The 13,751-nt window shown below is 40.5% G+C and overlaps 3 protein-coding genes across 5 annotated transcripts in view; 2 read left to right on the forward strand and 1 right to left on the reverse strand.

Moving 5' to 3' along the window:
- The first annotated feature begins 43 nt into the window (after window positions 1-43).
- Window positions 44-1,813, forward strand: LOC6551585 (RNA-binding protein NOB1). Its single transcript, XM_001977235.3, has 2 exons — window positions 44-210; window positions 270-1,813. The coding sequence occupies exons 1-2, from the start codon at window positions 136-138 to the stop codon at window positions 1,632-1,634; spliced, it is 1,440 nt and encodes a 479-aa protein (XP_001977271.1). The 5' UTR covers window positions 44-135; the 3' UTR covers window positions 1,635-1,813.
- Window positions 1,814-1,902: 89 nt separating this feature from the next.
- Window positions 1,903-3,033, reverse strand: LOC6551584 (NAD(P)H-hydrate epimerase). Its single transcript, XM_001977234.3, has 2 exons — window positions 2,316-3,033; window positions 1,903-2,249 (listed from the first exon to the last, which is right to left on the reverse strand). Exons 1-2 carry the CDS (start codon window positions 2,918-2,920, stop codon window positions 2,027-2,029), a joined length of 828 nt encoding a protein of 275 aa, XP_001977270.1. The 5' UTR covers window positions 2,921-3,033; the 3' UTR covers window positions 1,903-2,026.
- A 354-nt stretch (window positions 3,034-3,387) lies between these two features.
- Window positions 3,388-13,751, forward strand: part of LOC6551582 — a 46,671-nt gene continuing 36,307 nt past the window's right edge. For 2 of the 3 annotated variants that reach the window (XM_026982680.1, XM_026982682.1), the window contains exons 1-2: window positions 3,388-3,678; window positions 4,219-4,290. The gene's annotated coding sequence lies outside the window, so the exon portion shown is untranslated. Of the gene's footprint in view, window positions 3,777-4,218; window positions 4,291-13,751 lie in introns of all 3 variants that reach the window. The other variant, XM_026982681.1, reaches the window with a different exon arrangement.

Consider the following 13,751-nt stretch of genomic DNA (forward strand, 5'->3'; position numbering starts at 1 on the left):
TTAAAATATCAAAATCCAAAAAACTTTTTGGTATTTTGATCATAACCTGCCACTGCCACACTAATCCCGACACGTGCAGAAATTGTTATTTTTATTTGCCGTGCATTGTTTTTCATGTGAAAGGTACCACGAAAAATGAGCGAAACGAGCGGAAAGATCAAGTTCCTGGTGGCAGACACCACAGCCTTCATAAACGCCGTGCCCCTGAACGTAAGTCATCCATAGATCCTCAATGCGAACCATCTAAAACCGCAACTAATCCCCTCCAGGAATATGCGGAGCAGGTGCTCACCGTACCGGATGTGGTGGCCGAGGTGCGCAACAGGCGCCAGATTCGTCGCCTCTGCGTCCTGCCCTTCGACCTCCAGGTGCGCGAGCCTCGTCCGGAGAGCATTAAGCACTGCGTGGAGTTCGCCAAGAAAACCGGAGACTATGCGAGTCTGTCGGGCATCGATCTGAAAGTGATATCCCTCACCTACGAACTGGAGGCAGACACCGTGGGCACTGACCACCTGCGCCAGGAGCCCGTGATGGCACAGACCATTGCATCCAAGGAGAAGCCCGAGGAGATGCAGGATCCCAATAACAAGAGACTAGTCGGCTGGTACATGCCCGAGGGCGAAGAGGAGGAGGACGAGGAGGATTCCGAGGGGGAAGATGAGGATTCCGAGGGGGAATATGAGGAATCCCAGGAAGGGGATGATGCCGAGGATGCGCAGGAAGGCGATGAATCCCAAGACACTGTTAAGGCCGCCATTGAAGCCCAGTTGGCCGGCAAAGTGCCATTTTCCAGCGAGTCCATCCAAACGGAGGAGGAACCAGATCAGGAGCCCAGCCAGGAGGAGCTGGACAAGCTGTTCGAGCAGCTCAAATGCGCACCCAGTGCCGAGGAAGAGCAAGAGCTTGCAGAATTGTTGGTCTCTCAGCCGGCCGAAGTAGATGAGGAGGTATCCGAGCCACAGGAAGCCAAACACAGCCAAAATCTCGACGAGGATGTGGGTGACGATGGCTGGATCACGCACTCAAACATCAAGAAGGCCAAGAAAGCTCTCGAGGGCAAGGTGGAGACGGATGAAGTGCCGCCCGTTGCCTGCATGACCACCGATTATGCACTGCAGAACGTACTCAAGCAGCTCAATCTCCACCTGGCCGCCCTCAATGGCCGGATCATCAAACAGTTGCGCACGTATATACTGCGATGCTATGCCTGCTACAAGACCACCAGCATCATGACCAAGGTGTTCTGCCCCAATTGTGGCAACAAGACACTGAAACGCGTGGCCGTCAGTCTCGACGAGAACGGTCGCCAGGTGATTCACATCAATACGCGCCGTCCGCTGACCAACAAGTACAAGAACCAGAGTCTGCCGCGTTTCCACGGCGGCAAGCACTCGAGAAATCCGATCCTGTTCGAGGATCAGCCCATGCCCAGGCAGATGCCATCGCGCGTTGCCAAGACCAAGACCAACGCTTTGGATCAGGATTATACCGCTGGATTCTCGCCGTTCGTGCTGCGCGACGTGGACTCCAAGTCCGCCATGCTGCGCTCCAAGGGAAACCTCAAGGAGTGGGCCAGGAACAACAATTTCGAGGAGGATCGCCGGCGCAAGAACTACAATCGCTTGTACAAATAGATATCTGGGATATAATCGACCAATAGTTTATTAGCTTTTCGATCGTAGTCTTTATATAATATGTAATATATAAAATAAAACAAGGGAGAACTTGAAACTTTGTAGAACCAAACCAGAGAAGCTTTTCAAATAGTTACAAGCATTATTTTTTAACGAAATAAATCATTTTTTAAAGTAAAGTATAGAATTTTCTTGGTTGCTAATTCATTTTAAGATTCCATTATTTTTTTTATTAGCTTAAAGATAAATTAACAAATTTTTACCGAAAATAAATCAATTTTTGATTGAATATTGTGTTTGCCGCAACTGGAAAGTCAGTGTTTCTGCAACAAAAAGTCCATCAAAGTTGCACGAAAACCAGAGAGCGCAGCTCAAGACTCCTTCATTCCCAATCACAGCTTGACGCACAGTTCGTTGCCCGGATAAACGGGCAGATTCAGTTCGTATTTGCGCTGCAGAGCGGGCGGCACGAATCTGCCGCCCAAGTAGTGATGTTCGCCGCGAAATTGGCGGGCACAAAGTTTGGGGGCAGTCAGCGAAATGAGCAGAGCCGGTTCCACATCGCACTCAGTCAGCTTGCCCTTCTCCACATCCCAGCCGCTCGGAATGTCCACGCTGCAAGCAGAATGCATCATTAGTTTAGGATTTGATGGCATGAGGGTAAAACAAAACAAATTCCACCTGGCAATTGGCAGTTTGGTCTGCTGCATCAGTTCCACGACGGCGACGAAGTCCGCTCGCACCGGCGGCTTAAAGCTGAATCCAAAGAGGGCGTCCAGGATGAGGTCATAGTTGGCGGCGGCACTCTCCACCGACGGACACTCCTTCACGCCGCAGATGCCCATCATTTGGCACTGGTGGCTGAGGTTCTCAAAGAGCGGCTTGGCCGTCGGCTTGGGATAGTATATGGTGGGTGTGTAGCCCATCAAGGAGAGATGCCGGGCGGCCACCAAGCCGTCGCCACCATTGTTGCCGGGTCCACAGCAAACGAGAATCCGCGGATGCTTCTCCGCTGGGAAGCATTTGGCCACCGCGTGGGCGCAACTCAAGCCCGCCAGCTCCATTAGCTGATCCACACTGAACTTGTACTCCGTGAAGAGCTCCTGGTCCACGTCGATGGCCTCCTTTTGATTGAGATACTTTAGATCCATCCTCTTGCCGGCGTAAAAACGCTTGTTTGTCAGCGGTGACCTTTGTGCTGCGATGTTTTCGGTGGCGAGCGGGTGGTGGATAGCGCGGATAATGGGCCTCAAGGACGAGCCAAGTCGTCGGCAAATAAGGCTCATAGATTTCGGGTCTTGTCTAGCTATATTTTCTTGGGGAAATCAATTTGAAATGTGTTATTGTTTGGAAATAAAATTGCAAGTTTTCAAACAGCTGATCGCAGAGTTGCCAGACTTCAGGAACTTGCTGCTTGGCTCAGTCAGTGATGCCAAATGCAGATCACCAATCTAGCTACATTTGGCTATAAAATAATTAAGCCGCTCATACGCTGTTGGTCTTGCATTGAATAACTGTATTTAGGTATTGTTTATTTTTTATTAATATTGTTATTATTATTTATGTATTATATTATTAATAACTAGGTATTGATAGCCAGGCAGTGATGGGAACTAGCTAGATTTCCAATGAAATAATAGCTAGCTTAGCACGGAAACCAACCACGATCTGTGTGGTTTGTGTCCGGGGTGTGTACATATCACCTGGTGTATTTTAGTACATTTAGGCCGCGTGGTAATTTTCGAGCTACGCAATGCGGTCACACTTCAGTATCTTGCTTTCGTGATCGGCGGTCGCGTCGCTCCGTTCTCGTTGTTGTTTCGTTGTTATCCGTCGGTTTTTTTAAGCGGAGTTTTTTTTCGGTGGTTTCGTTCTGTGGTGCCCTCTTTTTTTTTTCTGTGCATTGCAGTGAGTTGCACGCACGCGCAACCAGCGAAATTTCTAAATAAAGAAATACAAACGTTGCGAGTGGCAGCGTTCTTCGACGTCGACGGCGACGCAGCGCAGGCGCAGCAGCAGCAGCAGCAGCAGCAGCAGAACAACGGTAAATGTCGACAAGCTTGTGCAAGTTGCGCGCGTTGCAGGTGTTTGTGTTTGTCCGCCACTTGAACAATTTCAGTTTCAACTAACAGCAGAAAAAAAGTAAATGAATACTGATGCGCAAACAATATTAAAATGCCAATAAATGTGATTTAAGTGCAGTTATTTTGCAAGGCATTTAATATTCAAGAGCCAAATAATAACAATTAAAAGCGCATAAAAAAGCCTGTTAAAGTAATTTACTTGTCGTCATTTCACAAGTTGTATATTTAATGAAAATAAAAGGTTTCAATTATGCAAACATAGTTACTTGCATTCCAAAACTGGCAAAAGCGAACATCTTAAGCAATAATAAAGTACTAAGGCATAATTTAAACTAGTACATTATAATATTTGATATTTATTAAAAGTGTACGCCAGTGTTAAACAAACAAGTTAACGCAATTTGCAAACATTGTGAAATTGTGAAGAAAAATCCCCCCACAGATTTTTGTTCATCATTTTTCGGTTGTTTCTGAGTGTTTATTTGGTTTTTTATTTCAAGAATCAAATGGAATTGGATTTCGCCTCAACGAGCTATTAATTGGAATTGGAATTACATTCGACTGGAAGTGAGGTAAGTTTTTGCTGTTGTAGTGATTTTCGGGTTTAATTATGTTGCGACACGTTCGCCGAGAACTTTCACTGGTTTTTACATGCATAAAGCAAGTCGGAAGAAAAATAATTCGTGGATGGGGGCGAAAATATTGAGCAACTTTTTTGTGTTTTGGCATTTATGTACATACACATCCGACAATCACACTTTCTGTTTATGGATTGCATTTCGTTTATTAAATTTCGATTTGGTTCGCTTTTGGGTTTCTATTTTTCCCGTTTTGGCTTAAGCCGTGTGGAAAGTTCCGGATTATTATTTCTATGTTGTTACCTGCCACCCAGCCGCATTTAGATAATCCATTTTTCACCTACACATGCACTGGAACAAAATTGCATTGAGCAAGCCAATGTAAAAATATAAATTAAGTATATGAAATGATGAGTGTCCCAACGGACTGTAATGAAAATCAACTAAAATACATTTATCACAAATAACAATTGTACCTGCATATGCATAGTAAACAAATGTTGTTAATGCTTACACATGTTTTATGCCATAAAAAAGGAGAAAAACGCAATGTTTACCGCAATTCCAACGAGTGGCACAATTCGTTTTGAAATTATGGAAATATTTCATAAATGCCTGGGAATTTCGATGCATTTCTGTCCCACTTCCTCCCCGTTTTCCTCTGCTGATGCAAATTTTTCGGGTCGTTGCAGCAGGTTTACTGCCTCTTTCCTCTCTCTATCCCTACTTCCTCCGCGGAGCGAACAGGTAACGCAAAGGGGAGGGCAAAGGTGAGAGGTGAGTGGTGAGAGGCGAAGGAAGGGACACCAGGTAAACGCGATCGGAGAGCAGAAAGCAGGGAAAAGCAGCAGCTGCTCAACTACATGCACATTTTACCTTTTGTTTGGCTCGCCTTTTCCCTCCAATGCTTCTTCTTGGCGGCTTCCTGCGGGCACAGTGGGTCAAGAGCGCTAGTTGTGGTATTAAAAATGGTATTTACAAAGTTAGCATGATTAATTGTTTACATATTTTATTATTGCACCTTTTATTTATGTTCAGCAACGGCTAACTTTGGTTGCTCCGTTTTTTTCGCGTTTATACCAGTAATGTTACCTTTGTTATTTTGCTTTGACCCACTGTGCCATTTTGGTAGTGCTGATTACCTGGTTCGCGCTTCTTCTTCCCTTTCTGCCGCCGTGATTTGAAGCCGCTTGTATTGTTGTTTGTGTTGCTGTAGTTATTGTTGTTTATTTTTGTCTTATATTCCTCAACTTCTTCGCAGATTGCTTTTATTGCTAAAATGTGTCTCGACATACATATATGTATTTATGTGTATGTATATTTGTACCTATCTTGGTTTTTTGCATTTATTGTGTCTGCCTTTTGGTGCATTTTGTGGGGCTTCTCTTTGGCTTAAACAAGAAGAAGCTGAGAAGGCAGCAGACGGAGGCAGGGAAGAGGAAGAGGCATTAAGCTGCAGTTGGCCTTCAACTAAACTTTGACTTCAACTTTGTCGTAAGTCGAAAATGCATTCCAATGTGCTGAGTGTATCGGTTTAGAGTTGTTTTTCTTTTCCTAAAGCTAATTGAAATGCTTCTAAGATGCACTACAAAAAATTACATCACTATTATCGGGTAAATATAAACTAAAGCAGTCATGTTTTGCATACAATCTATTGTATATTTTCAATTATCAATCATGTATTGTTAATTTCAATTACAAGTAGACTGCATATGTGTATTCTGTATAGGAAGAGACGATAGGTGGCTTATCGCGCTGAAAATAAACTAGAAAATGGAAATAAAAACTGAAAGTGAAATTGATAAGCGAAAATGGGTGACAAGTTGAATGGGTTACAAAACTGTGTTGCTGAAAGAGATGCAGGATCGCAGATGAAAGAGAGGTCAAAGTCACTTTCGATTGCAGTACATGTACTTATTATCAGAATATACTAGTGGGTATCAGATAGTCTACGCGAACTTCGCTTCGTTTCTGCTGTTGAACCGTTGACTTTGATTGCGTATCGGAGTTATTCCCGCCGAGTGATTCAATCGTTTGCTCCACAATCGCGATCGCGCCTGGCGCCTATAAAAGTTTTTCCGCTCCATGTAATGCCATTTGTGTGTTCTTTTTGTGCCACGATTGTGTTCCAGGGGCCAACTGATACTGATAAGTTTCTATCTCAATCAAAACAATCATAAAGGCAGCAGCAGACGCAGCAGACATGCAGCGGCAAACTGACAAGCCTGGTTTTTCGGTCGCAGATCGGGGGCAATCCCAATGGGATTAAGTTGGCTTATCTTTTATTGTTCCGAATCGCAGCTTAGCGGCAGGTAGGCAGGCATAGGCGGTCCACAACAACCACTCAAAGGTAGAAATACACGGCACAACGATATACAAAGCCCGAAACACGACGCACGAAAATGTTGGCTGGGCAGCAAACAGTTTTCAGCAAATTCTTTGGGGAGTGCTGCAAACCGGCTAGAGGATGTGAGGAAAAAACATAACAAAATTTAATAAAAACAAGACAGTACGTAAAAATTACTCACAGCTCTTTGGCAGCAACGACGTTTGGCTGCTCTTATTCTGAAATTAATAACGAATTACTATTGCTAGCTTAGGAAGCAATCGTATGTGTTAAACTAAACACTTATTTGTGTACATTTCGAAAATGTAGGGCATCGTGCATTTATTTGCCAAATAATTTCTTATCTCCTCCTGTTGAGCGTTGCAATTGTAGACATAAAAGAAACAATAGCAAATCCTAATTAGTATTTCTAAAATCTTTAACATTGACCCCTTTAGAGGCAACGTTTCACAACAAAGTCGAAAACGCATTGCTAGTCGTTCGACTTCTGGGCAGAACGGTCGAAAGCCCAAAACCCCCCAAAGGGGAGCTTACTACACATATTAAGAGGAAGAGCCCGAAAAAATAGAGATGGAAAATGTACAAAACTAAAAGCCGGATGGATTAAATTGGGATTTATGCCCAAACGCACTCGTGGCATATGTAATGCACCCTCTTCCATTTTGTTTTTGTTTTATTCTTTAGTAGGGGTCCTAAGCCCCTAGACTCGCTACCCATTTTTTTTGTATCACTTCCACCTGTTTTTTCTCTTTTTCTCTGTTGTCGAGGGCAGGCAGATAAAAATGTTGAAACAATAACCAAGGTAATTCCCAGGAGGCATTGCCTGGATGCCGGGATATAACTGCCTGTCCCGGTCTTTTCTGCCCGAGATTTTGGAGCATTTGCAAGTATTTTTTGGGGCCGTTTGTTTTTTATTTATTTTTTACCTATTTGCCAGTTGTTGTTGCGCATTTCCAGCTAGCGCCCCATATGGAAATTGCACTTCCTGGGACTTTCGGGGGAAAAGCGGCAGGATGGTTGCATATGCACTTTCCATGTAAGTCAGCAAATTGACTCTGCTTTCCGCACATTTTGCTGCAATGCGAGTGGGCTAGAATTTGGGGAAAATGCGGAAAAATGGTGAAAGATGTTGGATGAGATTGGTCGAATAAAAGGAATGGCGACCATGTAGGAGTGGTGGGAAAATGCCGAGGGAAAGGATGTCAGAATGGAATGTTTTAAAAGGGTTTTTCCCCAGAATTTTAGATGTGTTGCAGAGTAAAGAATTTGGAGTAAATTGAAGAATATGCCACATTGTTTTCTGTTAATCTACTTAACGCTTTAATATTTATTTTGCAATAATTATTTACCACAACATAAAGGTTTCATGATTAATGCACATATAAGCTTAAATATGGCTAAAATATACGCATTTGCCCTAAATCAGCGTTGTGGTTATATTTTGATTAATTGAAATAATAAATTATTATTTCGCTGGCGTGTGAAAAGCTGACGGATAAACACACACCAGTAGCTTTTCAATATCGAGTGTGTGTTATGAATTACTTTGACCACTTGTGCAATAATGAGATGAAAAACAATTTTATCGCTGCTCCCGCTTGGTGTTGTTGTGGTTGGGGATTGTTTTTATTTTCTTTTTTGCAGCTACAAAATTGGAATTCCAATTAAATGGGTCTTGGACTGGGAAAATTGCATTAAAATCCCCGCGACATGATTCAATCAAACCGGAGGGGAAAACGAATTGTGGCGGAAAGCCAACAACAAAGCCAGCAACAATAGCGGATGAAGTGATATATGTATGATATATGGCAAATAATACCCGTAGATATTACACAATGTTTGGGCTGACTTAGAAAGTAGGAAGTCCCCCTGGAAGTCGGTTTGAAATTGCTCAGACGGCGGCACTTCAGATGGCCTTGTCTGGCCCCTTAACCCTACCAATTAACCCAATCAATTGAGATTGAGCCCACACAAACCATATAAATGCTCAGGCAATCATCGGTTGCATTTTGTAGCCGACAAATTAACATGTTTTGCACAGCCAACGCAACAAAATGCTGCAGTTCCACAGTGTCCACAGTTTCCACAGTTACCTGTTTCAAAAAGGAGTGGGCCCGAAAAAAGGAGGTGAAGTTCACTTAATAAATATGAATGAAGTCGTGAGAAGACGACAGTTTGCTTGGACGTCAATTTAATTGCACTATACCCATACTAATTTGTATTTATATAAATAGATTTAGTTGGTCAATTATCGGAAATCATATCTTGCATTCATATTACACATTATTCAACATTTTATCATGCTAATTTAGTTTATAATACGAGCTTGCAAATGTGGGTATTTAATTAATTGCACATTTTTTGCCCATTTCTTCAATGCTATTATGCTAATTTATTTGGAGTTTCGTGTAAATAGTGAAACGTGATGAATGCTGTATGGCAATTATGGCTTATCACAAATGAAATTCATTTAATTGAAAGCCGAAATAGCAATTAACTCTATTAATTTATTCAATTGGTAACTTATACACGTGGTACTTAAAATTGTTATTTTCGTTGTTTAGTTATGCCTTAAAATGCCAGAAAATCATTTGCCAATCAATATTCAACTATCCTTGCATGTAAATTCTTGGAAGGAAGTTATCCTACATCTTTATATAAAATGCCTTGGTCCGAGAATATATGAAATTCGTTGAATGTCGCGAAATAAAATAGTCGGTGGATCCAGTTAAAAATAGGATACCAGAAAATTGTTCCTTTGTGCACAATTTTATGCTTAAGATTTTATGCGCAAGCAAACAAACAGAATGTTTGTTCAAATTAAACGAAACATATCCGCAAAAAGTTTGACACAGACATGAGCTCCTTTTCCGCAAAACTGGGTCTCCAAACTCCGACAACCAACTGTAATTGAAGTTGAAACAGTTGAGCCAGTAAATTCTGTGCAATATCACATGACAACAGCCACAACAACATCGCAAAAAATGAGGGAAATGTGCAATTGCATGAGATGCAGATACCGCAGGGGACAAATGTATGTAAAGTGTTCCATGCACAGCAAGAAATCGGGCTGGATTCTAGCAACACTAAAAGTATATTTAGTCCCCCAACTTACCACAACTTTCTGTTTCCATTTAATTACTTAATCTTTTTTCTCTGTGCAATTGTGGCATGTGCACTGTTTCATATGGATATTGCTGCTTTGTCTCGTGCCAAAGGCAAAAAAAGGATATGGTGGATCAGGAGAATCCCTTCCAGGAGCTAAGCAACCCTCAGTCCTGCGAGATGTCCAACAGCTGATGGCAAATGTCAATCTGCCGACAAGTGTAGGTCAATGCAAATTATGAGAATCGAGTGCAATGGGAGGGGTTGGTTTCAAGAGCGCAAAGCCAAGACAAGCTGACAGACAGACAACAAGACAGCCGGGGGAAAAAGGAAAAATTCAGGGAAAGGGTGACAAACACGACACATTTTCAGGAGGTCACCACTTAGTCGGATGAGCCGTGCAGCCGAAGTATTAAATTAAATGTCAAACGGACATGTCGACTATCGACCAAACGGACTTGCCATCAATGAAAGCCAATAAAAGCTTGTACACACAAATGATATGCTTATGACAGGAATACGAGGCAAAAAATGTTTGAAACCATTAATTAATGGCTAGACCTGAAATTAGCCTTAAGATAAGAAACTTTAAGTAAAAATGCCTGACTGTCAGACTGAAATGTTAGACTGTTTAAAACAATGCTGTATGAGGTCGAAAAATACCCAAGTAAAAGCCACAAGCTGGCGAAGATTTACTGCCCAGCTGGTGACCCATGGCGACACAGTTCTTCCATTTGGAAATTGGCCAACCAGGCATCCAAACCACCTCCACCTAGTTATTTATTTAATTTTACATTTTTCAATGTTGCAATTGTTTGTCGTCTGGTTTTTGGAGATTTAACTATGCCAGCGACGCGATAAGCGGATGGAAAAATCTGAAAAATAAATAAAAATACGAGAGAAACAAAACCCACAAACCGAGACCAAGCCCGAAAACCGAGAAAAAAGACAGTGCACCAAATGCGTAGTACCGAAAAGTGTTCGCTTCAATTCCATTTATCATTTACGCATGATAAGCCCGATAAGCATTCCCTTTGTGCCGCCCACTCAACCAGCCACGCCCCCTTTTTTCACTTGATAAGCTGGCGGCAAAACTCCAGCAAATGTATACCCGCATTTGTATCTGAATATACTTATTGTCATCGAAGGGAATTCGAAATGCGTAAGCTGGCAAATCGCTGAACCTCAAATGGAAGTATCGAATTTGTATTGCGGAAAAGTTGCTTGGCCACCGGAAAAGTTTCCTAAGAATTGGCAAAAGTTTATCTGTTTCTTTGTTTTTCCATCTAATTTGTGATGCTTTTTTCCCCGTTTCTTGTGCTAAAGAAATAAATCCTAAATATCGAAATAATCGCTTTGCTAAGTATCGAAATATATTTAATGATCGATTACTATCTTGCTCAATCCAGAGTTAATTGAATGTGGCAACCTTAAAATAATTAACTACATTAATTGACTTGTAAATTTTACTTTGCCTTGATATTACCTTAAATACTTACTGCCACAATTGGTTATCGTTTGTATAAAGAGTTAATCTATGTCAGAATCGAAACATATTTATTGATGAAGAATGAAATCCTTTTTCCACTCATTGATTAATTAATTGTTTACGTTGATAGTGTTTCTTTGCTCATCATTAATCTTATCAATATAACGGGCGATTATCTGTTTGATGGTGCATTTCATAAGTGGTTAATAATAATTGCTTGTGGATTGGCCTTTATGGCCATTTTATTTGGCTTCATTTGGCAACTATTTGGCTTCCACACAATTTCCACTTGAATTTTAAAACCATTTTCCATCTGCATTTTCTCTTTTTTCCGCCCATTTTATTCTGCTGCTTTCGGCCAAGCGAAATCACCTTGATTTTGTGGGTTAGTTTGGTACGGCTTAGTTGAGATGACGATATGGGGGGTTGGGTTCACTTTCGTTTTAACCCATGTTCGCCCCTCGGGGCTACAAAAGAGATTACGTTTTGGCCCTACGAATTGTGTTTGCTTCGTTTCTGTTGTTGCTGCTCTATCTGTCTCGCTTCAGGTGTTTATTTTGCAATGTACCCGACATGTGCACCTATATGTTTGTACATATACATACATATCTCCATACATACATATATAGAAATGCCTAACATATATACAATACATATGCTGCCTTTGTTGCTGCTCGTTCGTTGCTCGTTACGCTTCAGTTTGAAAAATCACGCTTTATTGCATTTCAAAACCGATTTGCTTTGGCCCATGACCAGTTACTGCGGGTAAGAGAGGTTCCAAAATTTCCCATGCAGTGCAAAAAAAGCTGAAAAAAAACACAAAATCTGTGGGAGATTATGGCATATCATGTTTGCTGAAAAAGTTTTAGGTTTAAAAATGAACATATTAATAAAATAAATAAGTACAATATTAAAATAATATAAATGACGTATTATTTGAAGCAATGATGCAAGCTGGTTTATCAAGTCGATGCATTCAAAGCTATAATTCATATACATTTTTCTTTGTGTAGCGCAACATCTGCTTCGATGTTTTAATGCATCTATAAAAGCGACCACTTTCCACAAAACTTACAAAAAACAACACAAACTTTCAACTGAGTCAGCGAACGGTTAAAAAAAACTATCGAAATCAATTTGCTCGCCAAATGCGTTAAAATCATAAACTTTCCATAATTTCTTTAATAGCCAGCCAGAATTGCCTCCTTTTTACTTACGTTTTATCTATTTCAAAAGGGTATATTGTCTTCATTGAAAAGTTCACACACTTTTGGTATTGTTTTTATTATTAGATTAGATTAGATTTTATTAACGGAATAGCAATAATCCGTTTTTTGTCCGCAACATTAGAAATATTGCTCCAAATATAATATGCCATACCTCGTTAAGCTTGTAATTTAATACGATTTGTATTTAAATTTTGAGTCATAAAATAATCAGTTTTTTGGCCACAACTTTAAATATAATTGTCTGAACGTGAAATGGTATACCTCGTTGCGTTCGTAAATAAATTACCAATCGAACTGTGTTCAAAAATGGGAATGCTAATTTTTTGCCATTTTTTGCAAATTTTGATGATGCTACCCCTTAAAAAAAATGCAAAAATTTATAAAAAAATAAATTTTCTTAAATCAGTCAAAAAGTGACGGGAATGGTTAGATTTGGTAATTAGCTGATCAAAACAGTTAGCCTTTCATCTATATGATCAGTTTTGGCCAAGTTATGATTAAAATGCCCATCTAAAATATTTCAATTTTTGCCAAAATCCGATTTTCCGATTTTCGGTCATAAAATAATCAGTTTTTTTGCTATAACTTCTAAAATAATAGTCTGAAAACGGAATGTTATACGTCGTTGAGCTCTTAATTAAATTTCCAATCGAACTGTGTTCAAAAAGGGGAATGCTAATTTTTTGCCATTTTATGCAAATTTTGATGTTTGAAAAAGTCGAAATTTTACCCAAATATACAAAAAAATTGATCAAAATTTAAAATTTTTTAAATCTTTCAAAAAGTGTTAGGTGTTGTTAGCTTTTTCAATACGCTCTACATACCAGCGATTCATTTATCTTTGGGTCCATTTTTAGCCAACTTATGTTGAGCAAACCCTACCTTATTATCAATTTCTTTGCCGAAAGTAGTTTACCCGATTTTCCGTGTTGTAGCAAAAGTCCTTTAAATTGTTAAGGGTATCTAGCCGTCAAGGCACTCTGCAAATCTGTTTTTGTTTTGTTTTTTAATAAACAATTAAAAACCCATTTGGCTGCGGGACAAGAGAGGGGAATCCCCCCGCCACGTGACTCACAAATGAAGGCAGAAAACTGAAGCTAAAAATAATTATAAGATATTCAGCAAAAATGAGTAAACGATGAAGTTTCTTGCTCTATCTCCCCAATCCCCAATGGCTACTTCTTTTACTTTTTTTATTTACTTTTTTTTGTTGGCTCGGCTTCAGTTGTATTTGTGTGCGTGTGAGTTCATGAACCTGTCGAGTGTTTATCAATTATTATTATGG

The sequence above is a fragment of the Drosophila erecta genome, unplaced genomic scaffold (genome assembly GCF_003286155.1).
Source record: "Drosophila erecta strain 14021-0224.00,06,07 unplaced genomic scaffold, DereRS2 tig00000152-arrow-arrow-pilon, whole genome shotgun sequence".
Taxonomy (NCBI): Eukaryota; Metazoa; Arthropoda; class Insecta; order Diptera; family Drosophilidae; genus Drosophila; species Drosophila erecta.

What these genes read in the sequence shown, in the direction of transcription:
- LOC6551585 (XM_001977235.3), top strand. Translation starts at nt 136, where the DNA reads ATGAGCGAAACGAGCGGAAAGATCAAGTTCCTGGTGGCAGACACCACA. An exon ending in TAAACGCCGTGCCCCTGAAC is followed by an intron (nt 211 to 269) that starts GTAAGTCATCCA and finishes AATCCCCTCCAG; the next exon opens with GAATATGCGGAGCAGGTGCT.
- LOC6551584 (XM_001977234.3), bottom strand. Translation starts at nt 2,920, where the DNA reads ATGAGCCTTATTTGCCGACGACTTGGCTCGTCCTTGAGGCCCATTATC. An exon ending in ACCAAACTGCCAATTGCCAG is followed by an intron (nt 2,250 to 2,315) that starts GTGGAATTTGTT and finishes TTCTGCTTGCAG; the next exon opens with CGTGGACATTCCGAGCGGCT.